The sequence below is a fragment of the Schistocerca piceifrons genome, chromosome 8 (assembly GCF_021461385.2).
Source record: "Schistocerca piceifrons isolate TAMUIC-IGC-003096 chromosome 8, iqSchPice1.1, whole genome shotgun sequence".
Lineage (NCBI taxonomy): Eukaryota > Metazoa > Arthropoda > Insecta > Orthoptera > Acrididae > Schistocerca > Schistocerca piceifrons.
In genome coordinates this window covers 359,711,616-359,734,106 of record NC_060145.1, presented here as the reverse complement: position 1 = coordinate 359,734,106, position 22,491 = coordinate 359,711,616, and the positions used below count along the sequence as shown (strand labels likewise).

At 42.4% G+C, this 22,491-nt stretch overlaps 1 protein-coding gene and 1 non-coding gene across 2 annotated transcripts in view; one reads left to right on the top strand and one right to left on the bottom strand.

The window, feature by feature from the left end:
* Positions 1–398: 398 nt before the first annotated feature.
* The window catches only part of LOC124711277 (aquaporin AQPAn.G-like), a 188,632-nt gene continuing 166,539 nt past the window's right edge, over positions 399–22,491 (top strand). Inside the window, exons 1-2 of the mRNA XM_047241272.1 lie at positions 399–587; positions 19,849–20,082. Coding sequence (XP_047097228.1) covers positions 20,073–20,082 — 10 coding nt within the window. The 5' untranslated portion in view covers positions 399–587; positions 19,849–20,072. The remainder of the gene's footprint in view (positions 588–19,848; positions 20,083–22,491) is intronic.
* Trnas-cga lies at positions 15,819–15,893 on the bottom strand. Its single transcript has one exon. It is a non-coding gene; the product is annotated as a tRNA-Ser (tRNA).

The window sequence follows — 22,491 nt, the reverse complement described above, 5'->3', positions numbered from 1 at the left end:
CTTCACTAGTTAAGTCGAGTAAATTCCTAGAAGTCTCTCCTTTCTCTTATCTACCCCCACTATCTCCCTCTTAATCCACTCCTAAACGTAAATATTTACCATTATAAAGATCGGAGAGTCAATTTTTTCACTCAAAAGGTACGTGTTGACCATTGTTGAGAGTACCGACTGGTACCTGATCTTGTTCAGGTGCACTGGCCTGTGAATGGGTGAGCATCACCGATGTCTTATCTCGGCCTGCGCACATAGATGAGGGAGCAGGCTGGCTTGGTGCCATCTGTCGGTGGCGTGCAACGTGTACCGTGTGTCGTCACCAGCCAGGCCTGCGTACACGGCCGGCAGGGCAGCCGGCCCACCTGCTGGTGAGGCGGAGCGCGGCGCGGCAGTAGCGCGGACACCTCCCCGCCAGCAGCACGACCCGCGGCACGCACGCGCACAAGCTACGCGGCCGGCGCGTCCTCTGCCGCTCTCGTTTCACAGGCAGCTGCAGACACACACAACAGCTCCTTCCTCTCTCTGTCTCTCTCCTAACTAGTCCACACTTTGTGACCACAGCTCCATCTGAAATACCGCCACTTGATGAATAGGTAGGTCTCTAATTTGTAACAGGTTGAAAAGTGTCGCCAAGTGTAACAGCTCCCTTGTTGAATATCTGCTTCTTTTCCAAACATAGGAACCTTCATTTTCGTTTTGTTTTAAGCTGTCACATAGTTTCATTTCTTACGGACGCTGTTCCCCCTGCAGGCTTTGCGTGCTGTCGCTTAACGTAATAATTTCGTGAAGCATACGAAGACAGTGAAAGATATATACTTTCTAAATAAAAATCTGACCACTGTCTGTATTCCGGTTGTTCATGTTTTTGTTTCAGAGTTAAGGCCCCGTACCATTATTTCCGAAATTTTCTCGAGGTTCTAGATCACGAACTGTCGAAGCAGACGCACCTGCGCACTGCGAAAACCTGATCCACCGGTGGTAAGTGTGACAAAATGGGCTAGACTTTTAGCACAGCGAATCTCTTTTTATGCACGTCGAAAGCTTGTCAATATTACATGTGAATAATGCATCCAGTCACAACGTTAAGGGATTCTCAATTTTTAACATCTATTTATTTAGGAAGCGTTCCGAATCGCCGGTGCAATTTTTCAGACATGAAGGAATGCAAAACATTTAGATCTGGGAACTATTTTCGTTACTGAACTTCCGTTCACTAAGCTGAAGCTAAACTGTTGTCCCAATAATCATCTGAAAAAATCGGATTTTCTGCGGGCAATCCGCGTCGCACTTGCACGATGTTTTGATCACATAGCTCGCAACCTTCATCTGTTGCTCACTGTGTCTGTAGCAGGGAGCACTTGATGAAGACTGAGATTCACGCGATCGAAATATCTTGCAACGGCGTCGCGGATTACCGGCAGAAAACCCGATTTTCCAAGAGGACAACACCTTCCCGTGAAAGCGTGATGACCTAGTTACTATCAGTTATTGCAACGGAAACAGAAGAAGACAGTGAAAGATATATACTTTCTAAATAAAAGTCAGACCACTGTCTGTATTCCGGTTGTTCAGGTTTTTTTTTCAGAGTTAAAGCTCCGTCACCATTATTTCCTAAATTTTCTCGAGGTTCTAGATCACGAACTGTCGAAGCAGACGCACCTGCGCACTGCGAAAACTGGATCCACCGGTGGTAAGTGTGACAAAACTGGCTAGAATTTCAGCACAGCGAATCTGTTTTACCAAATAACTTTTATGCACGTCAAAAGCTTGTGAATATTACATGTGCATACTGCATCCAGTCACAACGTTAAGAAATTCTCAATTTTTTAACATCTATTTATTTACGAAACGTTCCGAATCGCTGGTGCTGTTTTTCAGACGTGAAGGAATGCAAAACACTTAGATACAGGAACTATTTATGTTACTAAACTTCGGTTAACTAACCTATTGTCCCAATAATCATCAGAAAACATCCGATTTTCCGCCGGTAATCCACGTCGCACGACGTTTTGATCACATAGTTCGCAGTCTTCATCTGGTGCTCACTGAGGCTGTAGCAGGGAGCACTTGATGAAGACTGAGATTTACACCATCGAAATATCTTGCAAGTGCGTCACTGATTAGCGGCAGAAAACCTGATCTTCTAAGAGGACAACGCCTCATCGAGAAAGCGTGATGACCTAGTTACTTTCAGTTTTTGTAACTTAAATATCATTTCAAACTTTATTATTCCTCCATGCATGAGGACGAGTGGCTCCATACCCATTGCAAATAATCATACAATGTAGACGGAAATATGTAACTACCATGAAATTAATATAAGTATTTTTGTGACTAAAAGTCAGTGGATTATCTGTATTTCATGTTTCAAGGTTTTATTTCCGATACGTATTCCAGAGAAGAACCCCATAATTAAAATTTCCAAGAGTCGCTCACTACTGACCATCAGTGGATCACGTTTTCGCAGTATGCAGGTACGTCTGCTTCGACAGGTCCTGATAGACAACCTCGAGAGAATTTCGGAAACAATGGTGATAGAATTTTCACTGTGAAATAAAAACCTGAACAACCGGAATACAGACAGGCGACGGAGTTTTATTTACAAAGTATGTATCTTTCACTGTCTTCTTTTTGCTTCACGAAACCATTATGTTAAGCGACAGCAGGAAACACCTGCAGGGGAACAGCGTCCGTAAGAAATAAAACTCTGGAGCTGCCACGAGTCGCACATAAACTCATTATCGGTTTTGCTCATCAGACGTGATTGTTTTCAGAAATTTAGTAGCCAACGACCACACGTTTCATGTATGTGGCTGTGTGCAGTGCCAACATCGAAGTGTCTTTGGTCCGACGTTGGTGCTGTGCACAACCAGACACATTTAATAAACTGTGACTACTAAATTTCTGAAGATGATCGCGTCTGATGAGAGACACTGCTAACAAAGAAAATCATATGCTACTTGTGGTTACTTCACAGTTTTAAACTATTACCTGTTCGTTAAAAAAAATTAATAATCTACTAACATTGTTATTGGTTGCGGGATATATATCTTCGCTCACGGTGAATCAGTAATGCCTATATGCCACATGCTGTGTTTCTCAATTTTGAATTCAGTACCTGCAAATATAAGCTCTCAGTTTCTGTTTTTACTAGGAGAAACATTTCTATGTTCCCTGTATAGGAATTACAAGTAAATCATTGTATATTTGTTTCATTTCATGTGCAAAAATTTTAACCTGCAGTTTTGAAGCCCATCTGCGGGTTACTGGGTCAGTTTAAAGAATTATTTTGTCCACAGTTAACTTCGATTGTCCAAGTAAGCGTGTTGTATTGCATCACACGACACCCTAACAGCATTTTGGGTCCATCTTAGAATGCAATTGGATTATTTGCTTCTATTTCTTTCGTACTAAGCGATTCGAACTTCTAGAAATCAGCAGGTCGTGCATAAATCCACAACATTGCAACAACGTAATACGAAAGTACAGTTAACACGAATAGTTTTCTTCTTACTTTACCCGTTCCTCTTTTAACGTTCTTAAAAAGAAATTATTTTTCTCTCCGGGACCATGATTTTCAACTTCTTCCATAGATAAGGGCATTTCACTTCTTATCTCGATTATTCCCACCTCTGTTAATTTGATAAGTTTTATCGTCTTCAGAACAAGTTCAGCATGCTTATCTTAATAAGAAATATTGAGATATTGTCAGGGTCCAAAAAATTCAGTTGATTATAAATACCTTATTCGTTTCTGTTCACCTTGTTTCACATACTGATGTACGAAATGACTCGCTAACGTGCTGTGACAGGCATATTTAAGACCTAAACCGTGACATGTGCAACCTGCAAATATGCACATCAGTTCCGTTGACACCCAGTGGCGTGCCTTTCGTGTGTACTTCGGAGTTGTCCGATGCATTTTTTATTCACCACTTGTAGGAAGTGCTCCTTTGGAGAACGGTCGATTTCTTCAGTCATATCGACTCGTTTGTGAAAGAAATGTCTTTGGCTCCCGCTTACAAGTAAATATTTTGTAGGGTATCATTCACGAGTTCAGTACCTTTACTAAGGTGAATAAGTTACTATAATTTCGACTTTTTTATTCCTGTTTTTATTTTCTACTACCATTTGCAGAGTGCGCTACTATACACATATTGTCTTATTTAATTTTAGATTTTTCTTTCGCAGTCGTAGTTATGCAGGTATTATAATCTGTACACCGTCTTTTGCGACTCTAATTAAAATCTTATTTAAACTTTTGCGATTCTTAAAAGACAGTATATAACATATATTACTTACACACTGCAATAATACATCTTGTAATGTTCAGTTCACCAAATAGCTCCCATAAATGACAGAGCAAGTCGACGCATTTCTGGTTTCAGAAACAAGTTAATGTTAATTTCCCGCTGGCAGGGGTCAAATGATTCCATTAAGAGAATTAAATAATAAAACTTAAAATCATAACAGAACAAAAACAAATAATAATCATTCATCTTCGTTGTTATTACATGTCTCTTGCCTATCTGATTGTCTTAAACGTCGAACACTAAAAATTAATAACATTCGTTAATACTGTGGCGTCCTCAGTTAACTTATTTCTGCTTGCATAACAGTAAGTCTTACAAATAATTACCCACATGGCGAATATCAGAAATATGCAAATATAACACACAAATTTGTTCATTTTAAGGGATTTATTCCAAGAAAAACGACAGCTTATTTATGTGTAATGTGAAAGGGGCGGCAACAAGTAATACTGACAAAGGGGTACGCGTTTCGCTGTGCGACGTTAGCCTGCGAACGGCGTTCCTGAGACCCTCGATGTTCACTGTCATCAAGAAACAGAAACTTAAACGTAAGAGAGCAGGTGCAGTGATAAACAGTGTCTTAAGAGTAATAGTTAATCGTGTACAATAAAGCTGGAATGAATTATTCACTTTCACGCGTTTCATTTCTCTTCAAGATATTGATGTTCTGCCCCTAGACTTTTTTTAAAAAACTTCTAAGCAAGGAGAAAAAATTCGCATGTATTAGTGAAAGAATTTCTCGTGTCCCATTATAAAGCGACAGTTTCCACGTCATTAGACAGCATGTGAAACAGAGTTTGCATACATTTTCAGCTCGACCTTTGTCAGACTGATTTCGGGGACCTTCATTGTGCGACCGAAGGGGACGCGTGAGAAACGACGATAATTTTGTCGTGAATACTCAATGGTAGCGCGATTTGTTTGCCTTCATACCACTAATTTAAAGGTTCGATCACTGTTGTTCTTTGGACCATTTTTCTGTAATTAAATCTGACTTGCAAGTTAGCTGTAATTTGTGTGTGATCTGAATCTCAAGTAGCGTCATATTTTGAATAGCAACAGCAGGTGCCCCAATAACTGAGTGCGTGCATTGGTTCTCGGATTTCAATATAGCATGGTGTTTACTTTGCATTCTGGAGTGAATGGACCTTACTGACGTGCCACCCCGAAAGTAAAGAGATGCTTCAAGCGAAATTATGAGATATACTGTTGAAGTTTCAGCTAAGACTCTTGCTTTTTATGGCGATGCTCCTATTTGGATATAATGCACGTCTTTTGAAACTAGTCTTTCACTGAGGCAAGATTTTTCTGCTGAATCAAATTTGCTACTCACACGCAACCGAGCAGAATGGCGCAGCGGTAAGTCACTAGACTCGCCTTTAGAAGGACGCAGGTTCAAGTCTCCGCCTGGGTATCTAGATTTAAGTTTTCCATAGCTGGTCTCGTATACCTTAAGGTGAAAATAACAAGGCTGACTTATTTCACATTCTTTCTACAATTCACGCTTGTGCTATGTCTCTAATGACTTTGCCATTGACTGTATATTAAACCTTTATCTTCCTTTCATTTACGTAAACGTACTAGGACCTACTGAATTCGAGATAGGAATGCTGCTACTGACTACTCCTGAGCTACATCGTATGCCTAACGGTTCAGTAACTGCCGCTAAAGAAACTTAACTCTTACGAGACGCCAACTCGCAGGTGCCGGCCGTGGTGGCTGAGCGGTTCTAGGCGCTTCAGTCCGGAACCGCGCTGTTGCTACTGTCACAGGTTCGAATCCGGCCTCGGGCATGGATGTGTGTGATGTACTTAGTTAGGTATAAGTAGTTCTAAGTCTAGGGGACTGATGACCTCAGATGTTAAGTCCCATAGTGCCAGCTTCAGTTAAGAGGGTAACTGTCACTAATGTGTGGCTCCTGAATTCAGTGGTACCTTCAGGAGAGCCATTTAATTTATGGTTGTTGAAGGAATGGGAAATATAAGACATATCGCATTTCACGGCGCTGCACTCTACTGAATCAGTTACGTATAAGAGACGAGAGCTGTTCTTTTATTAAGGTCCGATCGATCGCGAAATGGAAAGCGCAGTGAAAATCAAAAATACTTTATTTGCAACTGATAGCTATACCTTCCATCTACTTCTCTACATAGCCGCCGCTCCGATTTAGACATCTGTCGTAGCTTTGTGCCAGCTTCCGAGTACCCTCGTCATAGAAATCAGCCGCCAGTTATTTCCGCCAATTCTCTACACTCGTCTGCAGCTTGTTATATGCGCCAAAATGTTGCCTTCATAGTGAGCAGTTCAAGTAAGCAGACCTGAAAATCAGAAGGAGCCAAAAAGTACGGAGTGTATGGTGCGTGGTCAAACTCTTCGCATCGGAAACGCTGCAGGAGCGTGTTCATTGCCTCTGCAGTGTGCAACCGAGAAAGAAAAGCGTGACAGCTACGTTATGTGGGCAGCATGAAGTCAGGCGACATCTCTCATACTTGGCGTGAGACACTGTTTATCTAGACGTCTTTACCTGTTCACTGTGCGCTCAGAAGTGAACGGAGCAACGTGACGCGATTCACGGGCATACAGAGACACTGCACAACACATCCGTGCAAAGCTTCATCAGATTTCGACCCTGGTTTCTATTTAGCGGCCGGTTAGACCTTAACAAAGGAAGAACCCTCTTATTTATTACCTAACTGTTCGGAAAGAAAATACGGGTAGTGGACTGCGAATGAAGAAAACCTTTTCCCCAGCTAGCTGTTCGATCACTACAAAAGCTCTCCTCAGCAAGTTCTTGACTGATCAATAACCAAATATGCCTTAGATGCATATCCAGATAAATGTACTAATATAGTAGGAAGCTATCAATACACAGGAATTAATTTTCACTGCGCAGTGGAGTGTAGGCTGGTTTGAAACTTCCTGCTAGAATAAAACTGTGCGTCAGACCGACTATCGTTACTGCGATCCTTAATTTTCGCGGGAAAGTGCTCTACCGTGGATTCACTACTTTCTCGGTTCTGTCTGGACGCTTAATGAATTACTAACGATTCTAGTGATGTTAATTCATGACGTCTTATAATTACGATTATATACTCCTGATATATCACAGATGTTGTCACTGCCCGTTCAGTTTGCTTTTATTATTACGCCATTCGCCTACTGTACATTAAGAAACTTATCACCCAGTATCTGCTTCACTTTGTTACCGAGAACTATCTTTCATCTGAATCATCAACGAGGTAAATCGAGCTTCAGCGACAAAATTTTCATGGATATTTTGAGAGTATTTCGGTTTAAGAGATCCGTGGTCTCCAGTGGTTCGCTACAGAGTAATAACGTAATTACATTTGTTTATGTAAAATTGTCTCCACAACAGAGATAAAGCCTTCAAAATGCAATTATTCTAACACGGAAGCGTTTGGTTTCTCGTACGTGCCAACAACACACGCAAAAGTACCGTCGTGAGGTTTCTGTCACTGTGAAAACAGCTCAGCGTAGTACCGTTGTGCCGCTCGGCTATTGCATTCGCATCACGAGGTACAGTATGTGATCGAAAGTATCCGGATAATTCCAGTAACATACGTTTTTCATATTAGGTGCATTGTGCTGCCTCTTACTGCCAGGTACTCCGTATCAGCGACATCAGTAGTCATTTAACGTCGTGAGAGAGTAGAACGGAGCGCTCCGCCCAACTCACGGGCTTCGAAAGTGGCAAGGTGATTGGGTGTCACTTGTGTCATACGACTGTACGCGAAATTTCCACACTCCTAAACATCTCTAGGTCCACTATTTCCGATGCGATAGTAAATGGAAACGGAAAGGGACGTGCACAGCATAAAAGCGTACAGGCCGACCTCGTCTGTTGACTAACAGAGACCGCAGACAGTTGAAGAGTGTCGTAATGTGTAATAGGCAGACGTCTATCCAGACCATCGCGCAGGAATTGGAAACTGCATCAGGATCCACTACAAGTACTATGGCAGTTAGGCGGGAGGTGAGAAAACTTGGATTTCATGGTCGAATTGCTCCTCATACGGCACACATCACGCTGGTAAATGCCAAACGACGCATCGCTTGGTGTAAGGAGCGTAAACATTGGACGATTGAACTGCGGAAAAACGTTGTGTGGAGTGACGAATCACGGTACACAATGTGGCCAACCGACCGCAGGGTGTGGGTATAGCCAATTCCCGGTCAATGTCATCTGCCAGCGAGTGTAGTGCCAACAGTAAAATTCGGAGGCGGCAGTCTTATATTGTGGTCGTGTTTTTCATGGACGGGGCTTGCACCCCTTGTTGTTTTGCGTAGTAATATCGCAGCCCAGGCCTGCACTGATGTTTTAAGCACCTTCTTGCTTCCCACTGTTGAAGAGCAATTCGGGGATGGCGATTGCATCTTTCAACACGATCGAGCACCTGTTCATAATGCATGGCCTGTGGCGGAGTGGTTATTTTATTTGGTCATCAGTCTACTGACTGGTTTGATGCGGCCCGCCACGAATTCCTTCCTGTGCTAACCTCTCCATCTCAGAGTAGCACTTGCAACCTACGTCCTCAATTATTTGCTTGACGTATTCCAATCTCTGTCTTCCTCTACAGTTCTTGCCCTGTACAGCTCCCTCTAGTACCATGGAAGTCATTCCCTCATGTCTTATGTCCTATCATCCTGTCCCTTCTCCTTATCAGTGTTTTCCAGATATTCATTTCCTCTCCGATTCTGCGTAGAACCTCCTCATTCCTTACCTTATCAGTCCACCTAATTTTCAACATTCGTCTATAGCACCACATCTCAAATGCTTCGATTCTCTTCTGTTCCGGTTTTCCCACAGTCCATGTTTCACTACCATACAATGTTGTACTCCAGACGTACATCCTCAGAAATTTCTTCCTCAGATTAAGGCCGGTATTTGATATTAGTAGACTTCTCTTGGCCAGAAATGCCTTTTTTGCCATAGCGAGTCTGCTTTTGATGTCCTCCTTGCTCCGTCCGTCATTGGTTATTTTACTGCCTAGGTAGCAGAATTCCTTAACTTCATTGACTTCGTGACCATTAATCCTGATGTTAAGTTACTCGCTGTTCTCATTTCTACTACTTCTCTTTACCTTCGTCTTTCTCCGATTTATTCTCAAACCATACTGTGTACTCATTAGACTGTTCATTCCGTTCAGCAGATCATTTAATTCTTCTTCACTTTCACTCAGGATAGCAATGTCATCAGCGAATCGTATCATTGATATCCTTTCACCTTGTATTTTAATTCCACTCCTGAACCTTTCCTTTATTTCCATCATTGCTTCGTCAATGTACAGATTGAAGAGTAGGGGCGAAAGGCTACAGCCTTGTCTTACACCCTTCTTAATACGAGCACATCGTTCTTGATCGTCCACTCTTATTATTCCCTGTTGGTTGTTGTACATATTGTATATGACCCGTCTCTCCCTATAGCTTATCCCTACATTTTCAGAATCTCGAACGGCTTGCACCATTTTAAATTGTCGAAAGCTTTTTCCAGGTCGACAAATCTTATGAAAGTGTCTTGATTTTTCTTTAGCCTTGCTTCCATTATTAGCCGTAACGTCAGAATTGCCTCTCTCGTCCCTTTACTTTTCCTAAAGCCAAACTGATCGTCACCTAGCGCATTCTCAATTTTCTTTTCCATTCTTCTGTATATTATTCTTGTAAGCAGCTTCGATGCATGAGCTGTTAAGCTGATTGTGCGATAATTCTCGCACTTGTAAGCTCTTGCCGTCTTCGGAATTGTGTGGATGATGCTTTTCCGAAAGTCAGATGGTATGTCGCCAGACTCATATATTCTACACACCACGTGATCAGTCGTTTTGTTGCCACTTCCCCCAATGATTTTAGAAATTCTGATGGAATGTTATCGATCCCTTCTGCCTTATTTGACCGTAAGTCCTCCAAAGCTCTTTAAATTCCGATTCTAATACTGGATCCCCTATCTCTTCTAAATCGACTCCTGTTTCTTCTTCTATCACATCAGACAAATCTTCACCCTCATAGAGGATTTCAATGTATTCTTTCCACCTATCTGCTCTCTCCTCTGCATTTAACAGTGGAATTCCCGTTGCACTCTTAATGTTACCACCGTTGCTTTTAATGTCATCAAAGGATGTTTTGACTTTCATGTATGCTGAGTCTGTCCTTTCGACAATCATATCTTTTTCGATGTCTTCACATTCTTCCTGCAGCCATTTCGTCTTAGCTTCCCTGCACTTCTTATTTATTTCATTCCTCAGCGACTTATATTTCTGTATTCCTGATTTTCCCGGAACATGTTTGTACTTCCTCCTTTCATCAATCAACTGAAGTATTTCTTCTGTTACCCATGGTTTCTTCGCAGCTACCTTCTTTGTACCTACGTTTTCCTTCCCAACTTGTGTGATGGCCCTTTTTAGAGATGTCCATTCCTCTTCAACTGTACTGCCTACTGCGCTATTCCTTATTGCTGTATCTATAGCGTTAGAGAACTTAAAACGTATCTCGTCATTCCTTAGTACTTCCGTATCCCACTTCTTTGCGTATTGATTCTTCCTGACTAATGTCTTGAACTTCAACCTACTCTTCATCACTACCATATTGTGATCTGAGTCTATATCTGCTCCTGGGTACGCCTTACAATCCAGTATCTGATTTCGGAATCTCTGTCTGACCATGATGTAATCTAATTGAAATCTTCCCGTATCTCCCGGCCTTTTCCAAGTATACCTCCTCCTCTTGTGATTCTTCAACAGGGTATTCGCTATTACTAGCTGAAACTTGCTACAGAACTCAAATAGTCTTTTTCCTCTTTCCTTCCTTGTCCCAAGCCCATATTCTCCTGTAACCTTTTCTTCTACTCCTTCCCCTACAACTGCATTTCAGTCGCCCATGACTATTAGATTTTCGTCCCCCTTTACATACTGCATTACCCTTCCAATATCCTCATACACTTTCTCTATCTGTTCATCTTTAGCTTGCGACGTCGGCATGTATACCTGAACTATCGTTGTCGGTGTTGGTCTGCTGTCGATTCTGATTAGAACAACCCGGTCACTGAACTCTTCAGCCGGCTGAAGTGGCCGTGCGGTTAAAGGCGCTGCAGTCTGGAACCGCAAGACCGCTACGGTCGCAGGTTCGAAACCTGCCTCGGGCATGGATGTTTGTGATGTCCTTAGGTTAGTTAGGTTTAATTAGTTCTAAGTTCTAGGGGACTAATGACCTCAGAAGTTGAGTCCCATAGTGCTCAGAGCCATTTGAACCATTTGAACTGTTCACAGTAACACGCCCTCTGCCGTACCTTCCTATTCATAACGAATCCTACACCTGTTATACCATTTTCTGCTGCTGTTGATATTACCCGATACTCATCTGACCAGAAATCCTTGTCTTCCTTCCACTTCACTTCACTGACCCCTACTATATCTAGATTGAGCCTTTGCATTTCCCGTTTCAGATTTTGTAGTTTCGCTATCACGTTCAAGCTTCTGGCATTCCACGCCCCGACTAGTAGAACGTTATCCTTTTGTTGATTATTCAATCTTTTTCTCATGGTAACCTCCGCCTTGGCAGTCCCCTCCCGGAGATCCGAATGGGGGACTATTCCGGAATCTTTTGCCAATGGAGAGATCATCATGACACTTCTTCAATTACAGGCCACATGTCCTGTGGACACACGTTACGTGTCTTTAATGCAGTGGTTTCCATTGCCTTCTGCATCCTCACGTCGTTGATCATTGCTGATTCTTCCGCCTTTAGGGGCAATTTCCCACCCCTAGAACAAGAGAGTGCCCTGAACCTCTATCCGCTCCTCCGCCCTCTTTGACAAGGCCGTTGGCAGAATGAGGCTGACTTCTTATGCTGGAAGTCTTCGGCCGCCAATGCTGATTATTTATCAAAATTTAGGCAGTGGCGGGGATCGAACACATGATCGAAGACGATTTGATTATGAATCAAAGATGCTACCCCTAGACCACGGGTGCAACATACGGCAATAATATCCCTGTAATGGCCTCCACAGAGTCCTGATCTGAATCCTATAGAACACCTTTGGGATGTTTTGGAACGCCGACTTCGTGTCAGGCCTCTCCTCAGTGCTACTGTCCGTGAAGAACGGGTTGCCACTCGCCAAGAAACCTTCCAGCACCTGATTGAACGAATGCCTGCGAGAGTGGACGCTATCATCAAGGCTAAGTGTGGGTCAACATTATATTGAATTCCATAATTGCCGATGGAGGGCTCCATGAACTTGTAAGTCATTTTCAGCCAGGTGTCCGGATACCTTTGATCAAATGCTTCAGATGGCTCTGAGCACTATGGGACTTAACTGCTGTCGTCATCAGTCCCCTAGAACTTGGAACTACTTAAACCTAACTAACCTAAGGACATTACACACATCCATGCCCGAGGCAGGATTCGAACCTCCGACCGTAGCGGTCACGCGGTTCCAGACTGTAGCGCCTAGAACCGCACGGCCACTCCGGCCGGCTACTTTTGATCACATCGTGTACATATCGGCCAACTCTTCATCATTAAACCTATCCACGATACTGTATACTGCAGTTAACATAGGACTGAAGCTGTGGGAAAAACAAAGCCGAGACAGAACTGAGCAGTACTAAATGCAAGCTTGAGGACGAAGAGTAAAGTTTGCATTACCTGTGTCAGCAGCAAGTACAGACAATGAATGGAACAAGTTTGTACCCAAAACAGACACGCAGCGAACGCTATCCACATTTGCACAGTTATGGAGATATATTTCCCAAGGAAACAAGTGAATTTACCAGAAGAGATGGTCGGATGTCAATGTAACTTCGTAAACATAAACACCATCGATGGGTATATATATACATGAGCTGCAATTCTCTGTGACAGATAGAAAGGCCACCGGAATGGATAACTATTGCTTGTGTTTAGTGTTATTACTAGGTCTGGTAGGGTATATAAGGGACGCAAGCAACGTCAGATGTAAGGTGATCGCTGTTAAGGGCACGCAGATGCCGCGTTCTCAACACCTGACAAAGACTGAACAGTACCCCATTGCGAGTCTCCATTTAGCTGGGTGGCCCAATCGTGCAATGTCTAGATCGTTGGGGCATTCGGATATGACAGCCACCCGATGTTGGACTGTACGGGAACGTGGCGGCAAACATGTGAAAGATCCGGTCGACCGCCTCTGATCACTGCAAGGCACACTGTGACCTACTCACATCTGCACCTGCTATACAAGTACAAATAAAAAACTCCCTGCAACATTCTATGTTCCCCCGCACCATTGGCCAGAGAGTAGCAGCTACCAGCCTAGCAAATTACCCTCCCATTTTGTGGTGTTATTGGTGCCACGACGGCGGAGCGTAGACTGCTGATGAATGGCATCGACTTTTCTTCAGGAAAGCATCACGTTTCTGCGCAACAATGGATGACCGTCGCCAGGGGGTGTTGCGGCAACCTCGGGAGAGGTCCCATTCTTCCATTGTTTAGCTGAGACACGGCAGTGTTACTACTGGCGCTAAAGTACAGGGAGCTGTCTAGTAGGATTTCAGGCTAATTGAGGGAACTGTGACAGCTCAACGGTACATCACAGACATCCTGCGTACTCATGTCTTACCTCTCAAGGGGCAGTATTATTCCATTCTTCAACAGGACAATGCTAGTCCACACATGACACATTTCTCTACGAACCGTCTGCGTAATGTTGAGGTACTCCCGGTATTAGGTTACATAATACTTGTTCCATAGATCATGAGTACGACATTTCGTAATGTTGTGGAACGTGTCAGTTTAACAAACGTTTTCTTTAAAAAATATAATGTTTTCTTTGTCTTTTTTTACAGTTACTATTTCATATCTAAAAACTCATCTATTGAGTAGAAGGAGTTGTCATTCAGAAATTCTTTGAATTTATTTTTAAGTATTGGTTGGTGATCTGTCAGGCTTTTAACGCCATTTGGCAAATGACCAAAGATATTTGTGTCAGCATAATTCACCACTTTCTGTGGCAAAGTCAGATTTAACCATGAATAGTGAAGGTCATCCTTCGTTCTAGTGTTGTAGCTATGCATTTCGTTGTTATTTTTGGATTGGGTTGGGTTATTAATAAGAAATTTCATAAGTAAATATATATGTTGTGTATGTTCTGTGAATATCCCGAGTTCCTTAAATAAATTTCTGGAAGGTGACATTTTGTTAGTACTTCATTTTTACAAATATGTGATGCTACTCTTGAATATACTACTGTTTCAAGAATTTTGAATAAAGTTATCAGAAGTGAGATTGGGCGCTAGTTGTTAGCATCAGACCTATCCCCTTTTTTATGCACTAGTTTAACAATAGTATATTTCAGTCTGTATGGAAAAATGCCCTGTTTCAGTGATCCACTACTGTGGCTGAGAACCCTATTTATCTGTTGGCAACAAGTTTTTAGTAATATGTTGAAAATGCCATCAATTCCATGTGAGCTTTTACTTTTGAGTGAATTTATTATTTTCCTAATTTCAGTAGGAGAGTTGGGTTGAATTTCAATTTTATCAAATTGAATAGGTATTCAGAATGAGATTTTCACTTTGCAGCGGAGTGTGCGCTGATATGAAACTTCCTGGCAGATTAAAACTGTGTGCCCGACCGAGACTCGAACTCGGGACCTTTGCCTTTCGCGGGCAAGTGCTCTACCAACTGAGCTACCGAAGCACGACTCACGCCCGGTACTCACAGCTTTACTTCTGCCAGTACCTCGTCTCCTACCTTCCAAACTTTACAGAAGCTCTCCTGCGAACCTTGCAGAACTAGCACTCCTGAAAGAAAGGATATTGCGGAGACATGGCTTAGCCACAGCCTGGGGGATGTTTCCAGAATGAGATTTTCACTCTGCAGCGGAGTGTGCGCTGATATGAAACTTCCTGGCAGATTAAAACTGTGTGCCCGACCGAGACTCGAACTCGGGACCTTTGCCTTTCGCGGGCAAGTGCTCTACCAACTGAGCTACCGAAGCACGACTCACGCCCGGTACTCACAGCTTTACTTCTGCCAGTACCTTGTCTCCTACCTTCCAAACTTTACAGAAGCTCTCCTGCGAACCTTGCAGAACTAGCACTCCTGAAAGAAAGGATATTGCGGAGACATGGCTTAGCCACAGCCTGGGGGATGTTTCCAGAATGAGATTTTCACTCTGCAGCGGAGTGTGCGCTGATATGAAACTTCCTGGCAGATTAAAACTGTGTGCCCGACCGAGACTCGAACTCGGGACCTTTGCCTTTCGCGGGCAAGTGCTCTACCAACTGAGCTACCGAAGCACGACTCACGCCCAGTACTCACAGCTTTACTTCTGCCAGTACCTCGTCTCCTACCTTCCAAACTTTACAGAAGCTCTCCTGCGAACCTTGCAGAATTAGCACTCCTGAAAGAAAGGATATTGCGGAGACATGGCTTAGCCACAGCCTGGGGGATGTTTCCAGAATGAGATTTTCACTCTGCAGCGGAGTGTGCGCTGATATGAAACTTCCTGGCAGATTAAAACTGTGTGCCCGACCGAGACTCGAACTCGGGACCTTTGCCTTTCGCGGGCAAGCGCTCTACCAACTGAGCTACCGAAGCACGACTCACGCCCGGTACTCACAGCTTTACTTCTGCCAGTACCTCGTCTCCTACCTTCCAAACTTTACAGAAGCTCTCCTGCGAACCTTGCAGAACTAGCACTCCTGAAAGAAAGGATATTGCGGAGACATGGCTTAGCCACAGCCTGGGGGATGTTTCCAGAATGAGATTTTCACTCTGCAGCGGAGTGTGCGCTGATATGAAACTTCCTGGCAGATTAAAACTGTGTGCCCGACCGAAAGGCAAAGGTCCCGAGTTCGAGTCTCGGTCGGGCACACAGTTTTAATCTGCCAGGAAGTTTCATATCAGCGCACACTCCGCTGCAGAGTGAAAATCTCATTCTGGAAACATCCCCCAGGCTGTGGCTAAGCCATGTCTCCGCAATATCCTTTCTTTCAGGAGTGCTAGTTCTGCAAGGTTCGCAGGAGAGCTTCTGTAAAGTTTGGAAGGTAGGAGACGAGGTACTGGCAGAAGTAAAGCTGTGAGTACCGGCCGTGAGTCGTACTTCGGTAGCTCAGTTGGTAGAGCACTTGCCCGCGAAAGGCAAAGGTCCGAGTTCGAGTCTCGGTCGGGCACACAGTTTTAATCAGAATAGGTATTGATTGCATTTTCTAATGAATAACTGGAGCCTATTTCCTCTGCAACACTTAAAAATGGTTATTAAAAATGATTCCTATTTCTTACTTCTTGTTAAAAAGCTTTTCATTGCGTGTGATAGAAATACAGTCTTCCTGTTCTCTCGGTTGCCTTGTTTCCCTTTTAACAATAATCCAAATTGTTTTAATTTTATTGTCAGAGGTGCTAATCTCATATGTACTATATATACTTCTGGACTTTTTAGTAAATTTTCTTCATACAGCGCAGTATTTTTTATAATGTTTTACTGTTACTCGATCATTCCTCTTTCTAGTTGTAAGACAGATTTACAAGAAATTTTTGTTCCTATAATAAGCCATGGCTTTTTAGATGCTTTCTTACAGTTACGTTTACAAAGGTATCACGAAGTAGGTTAAGTTTTAAATTAGCATCAGGTTCTCTGTACACTTCATCCCAGTTTAACTGTTGCAAGCTTTCCCTATAATTTGCAATTGTTAAATCTTTAATTGAACGCATTATGGAGAACTGTTTTGCATTACTGTATAGAGCTATGTCATATACTCCAACTAGTTGTGCATCATGATCAGACACGTCATTTTTAACAAGAGAAGTTTTTGTCTGATTAAATTTATCTTCAAGTTATCACCAACAAGATCCCCATATCTGTCCCGGATTGAAGGTTTTTGAGATCAGGTAGGAAGCCAACATCGTCCCAGTGCCAATATACGGGATATAAAGGCTCAATTACGACAGTTGTGGGCCAGTTTGCATCACGAGAAGATACGACGGCTTTCTGGCAGCCAACTGAATCAATGCGTGGATCGAGGTCAGAGGAATGCAAAGCCATACTTATAAATGTGCTGATACTGGCAAGTTATTTGAAAATTTGACTACATGCGGAAATAACATCATATTCCGTCATGCCTCGTGAAGTTAAATTTCATTTCCTCCTCCTGTTCTCGGTTTTTCACTTTTTGTGTCATGCTGTACATTTTTAACGTAATACAAACACAAAGATAAGCGGGGTTAAAAATCAAACGAAATATTGCATAATAGTCACTGGAGACCATGGGTCCCTTGATCAAAACACTCGGAAAATGTTCCTGAACAGCCTGTTTAATATTCACTCTGTGTATGTTATAAACGAAGGGAGTAGCCCTTAAAATACATCTCACGTCTCGATTGTGAAAAAAGAAAGGAAGGTAAGGGTTTATCACCAATCAACATAGATGTCATAGAAATGCATTTTTATTGAGATTACCATGTTGTATTCTTTGGCCAGCAGGTACAAACCATGTGTGGCACGTATTAAGTTCTTTCCATCGTCAAACAAAGTAAACTTATCGTACGATCCCATACTGTGACATCTGTAACTCAGGATGTATTTCCTGTTTACATTTTCTTACTATGTCGAGTGCGTACTCAAAAGTAATGCCTCCGAAATTTTTGTGTGAAAACTCGTAAAACTTTTAAAATAAAACATATCTTATTGCCATTTGAAATCTTTATTCTTCATGTCTACAAATATTTTGCTCAACATAGTGTTATTGTCAATGGACACATTTCTGACAACGAGTGACCGGTTAGTTGATACAATCACTGCTGAATGTCTGACTTTTTCGAGGGATCCCAAACCTCACCTTTCCGTTCACCGTTTCATCACTATCAAAGTGAAGTATTCTAACACGTTCTGTAAGTTTTGGGAACAGATGGAACTCGAAAAGAACAAAGTCCGGTCTGTACGAAGGATGATCGATGATAGTGAACCCAAGGCGTCGTCTTGCTGAAGACATCGCAACGCTCGTGTGTGGTGTGGCATTGCCATTGTCACGTACATACGAAATCTTTGAGTCCTAAACTAGATTACAGCTCTATGTTTCTCACCCACCGATGTAGTTACATTACACGCTACAATTCAGAGCCTTGAAGAGGCAAAGGGCTGCAAATATACAGGAGTGAAGAATAAACATACAGAATGTTAACAGCGTTTGCCGCGCGGGATTAGCCGAGCGGCCTCAGGCTCTGCAGTCATGGACTGTGCGGCTGGTCCCGGCGGAGGTTCGAGTCCTCTCTGGGGCATGGGTGTGTGTGTTTGTCGTTAGGATAATTTAGGTTAAGTAGTGTGTACGCTGATGACCTTAGCAGTTAAGTCCCATAAGATTTCACACCGATTTGAACATTTTGAACAACGTTATTTTAAAAAGGCGTCGAGCGTTTTCACATAAAAAATTCGGTGGCATTGCTTTTCTAGATTCCCTCCCATATTTTAAATAACGTCTGTGATAAATTGTCACTCGTGTGAAATCCTGATTGTCAGTGCCTGAAATTCTTGCATCACCGTAGAAGCCCTAAATTAGGACTACCATCGCCTTCTGAATATCAGCCCAACATTTTCTCATGTCATATCGAAGTTCACTGAACATGTTCATAACGTTGTAGCGACAGCCAAAAAGGGATACAGGTTGCGTAACTATCACTCAGATCCGTGAAGAAAGGGGTCAAAGAAATTATTATTTGCTCACAGATGAGGTTCGACATCTGTAGAAGCAAATCAAATTGTGGGATTTAGACACCCCCTCCCCCCCTCCCTCCCTCCTCCATACATGCCGCTCACAGATGCATCATTCTGATTTTGTATTCTCTAGACACGTAGCCATATAATTCTGTAAATGTTTTAAGATAATATTTTACAAAAGTCTGTTTGCAATACCCTTCTTTGTCGTAGTAAATATGCGTAGGAGCTCTCTCTCACCCAATTCCTTGCAGTCATCAGAACGTCGCCACTGGTTTATATTGATCATGCCTTCTGCACACAACATATTTAATATTTCTTGTCAGTAGTGGCATGGACGTCGAGTTTATATACAATTGCAAAGTACTTTCTCACCTTTTGGAACAGCAATCAAAGCTGAATAGAAGCAATTGCTGAATAGAAATACAGCCGAGAACACGTCCACTTACAAGACACTAGTAGAGACGGCCACGTTTCAATTTCAGATCACATTTTTCCAGTACTACCACATCAGAAGTACCTGACAAAGCATTGATTGCTGTTCCAAAAGGTGAGAAAGTACTTTGCATTTTTCTCAAATCATGCCTTTTCTATCGCACACCAGCGAATGAACTGCTCCAAATTGGCGAGCAAAGCGGCCTTTCGATCCACTCCCAGCTTGATAGGAATGATCTTAGCGCCTTGACCGTTTTATCTCTCATATGTTTACGTAGCGCGGCTGCAAATTTAAGCCACGATAGCACGTAATCTGAAACGGAGCGTCTGCTGGTAGCCTGGTGGCGTAATCTTCAACATACATATACACGAGTGACGTGCGCCAGCTTATATCAGTGTTTGTTCTGTGCAGGGAACAGAGGAATATGGACCCCGCTACACGGAGCTCACCTCGTGATTAGATACCGCTCCACGTCGATATTCGGATCCTATCAGTCTTTGATTTAGTGGCCTGTTAATTCCGGCGATAGCTACGGATTCGCTAGATTTTGGCTTTCCACCTGCAGATTCCAGACATCGCGGCGATAACGACCGACCGCTGGAGGACGCCCTAGTCGCTGACACCAGCACGACACCATGCCTCTAGGTAAGCGAGCACTTGCGGCTTCGTGTACTGTGTATTTACGATTTAAATTAGCCTTCCAACATTTTTAATGGAAACCTCGGTATTCACGCCTGTTTGGAAAACTTATTATTAACATTTTTCTTTATTTCTTTACGGAGGCATTTGTGACCGATAAATCAACGAGTGTCTTCGTACAAAAAGCTCCCTATCATGTTACAATGTTAGTAGATATTCGCTCTCTTGGATATCACAAAAACTGAGCTTCATGGGATGAGACCTATTTTAGTTACTTAAGGGGAAAACAGCTTCTATAAGGCGTTAGAATTATGTGGATACTTTAAATTTATGGTATTCCCACCGCTCTCTGACACAGTAAAAGTAAAATTAATTTATTTCTGAAAGGTAATATTTCTTGACACTGAATGAAAAAATCCTACATACAATTGATGATCATATATTTATCGTTATTAACTTAATGTTGTTATTATACAAAATTTAAACTTTTTAGTTACTCTGGTATGTGTTACTTCTGCACCGATTTCCAGTCGCCGCATTTTTTTTTTTTTTTTTACTACGCTACAGGATAGTTCGTATTTCCCTTCACATTCACCACCGTGAGAGATTTAATTCCGCATCCGTACAAACAAATTAATGTTACTAGGTAGTTTTTCTTAACTTTTTCTTGACCATTGCTTAGAATTACAATCTTTTAAAAAATATGTTTGCTGCTAAGGTTACTTACTTTAATAATCAATAGATATTTTTAACTCCTCTGACTTGTTCCTGCTCTCTGATTTTCTGACTAACTCTTATTCTTGAGAGCAATGTTGAATATATAACTTTAATGACCTAATAATTAATTTATCAATATTTCTTAGAGCATTAAATGTTGTATTAATGTAGAAACTTAATATTCTGTTCAAGTGGAAATGTAATAAAGGTAATTATTTCCAGAAACAATATTTTAGTCAAGTGAATTTACATCTCACAGCATCAGATTCAACTGAGCAAAAAATAAACATTGTTTGATGAGCGAATGACATCTTCAGTGTCGGAATATTGTGATCAACGACTTTTATTTAGGTACTGAGACCGCAAGGATGGTGGTTTGTCACACAAGAACTTGGTGTATCGTATCTGATTTTGATGAACGATATTTCGTCTGTCTTATCTGACCCGAGATTATTGTTAGATGCACACTGATCATATACTGCAGAGGTGATTCACAGACACACACAAATGCTACGGAGATTTAATAAATAATTTCTAAAAAAAAGTGTTTTGTTGTAGAATTTCTTTGGTAAATCAGCAGGTAATTTACACCATTTGCAGGGAAGTGTGGGAGTTTCTGTCACTTACATTTATCTTAGTGTACAATCATTTCGTTTACGAGTAATCTCCGTTTCGGTCTGCGATACAGATACATTACAAGCTCACTTAAAAATGTACTGTACCTTCTCTTAAATAAATAAACAGATAATGTTTGTAACCGTTACAGCAGGCTATCTTTACTACTCACTTCGTGGAATTGTGTTTTCTGCTGTTAGATGATATGTTTTCGGTTTTACGATTGCGCTTTTATGACTTTTTTTTCTAGTCACCTAATCGTCTTCATTCCGGACTACAAACGGTTTTTAACACTATATTCACTGTCGACCACTTAAATTGTTTTGCCGGCCTCGGAAAAACGCCAGGAATACGGCCCGCGATGTCGGTCGGCGTGGGCCAGTTCATTCTTGGGAGTAGTGCTCACACAAGCGGAACCGTTGCTTCTGTTGTGTGGGTGAAAGTGTAGCTACTGTGAGTCAGTGCGGGAAACCTCGGTAACTACAGTTTGCCGCAATTTCGTTATGTGTAGTCAAATCCAAGAATGCAGGTCCGAAACGCGTTGTGCACCCAGTCTCATTTCCAAGTGAAACGGCTATCGTCTCGGTTTGGAAACAAACTTGCACTACTGAAGAACTGAATGCGAAAAATCTTCCGTACAGACGGACGCAACTACCCGTAGCAATGTCACCGCTCGCATTCCCTTAAAGGCTTGAAGCGGACGGGAAGGTCCACGGTAAGTGGTGAATGTTATTGTTCGTGTCTGATGCGCTTGCTAACGGGTCATCTGTTTTCCTGTGACGGTACGTTTTCTCCCAATAAGATAAATTTGGACTGCGCGATCTAGGACACCTTGTCACGGTCGTGCGGCTCCCCGCGTTGGAGGTTCGTGTCCTCCCTCGGGCACGGGTATGTGTGTTGTCCATAGCGTAAGTTAGTTACGTTAGATTAAGTAGTGTGTAGGCTTAGGCACCCATAACCTCATCAATTTGGTCCCATAAGACCCGTGGTCTAGGGGTAGCGTCTTTGATTCATAATCAAAAACGTTTTCGGTCCAGGGTTCGATCCCCGCCACTGTCTAAATTTTGATAAATAATCAGCATT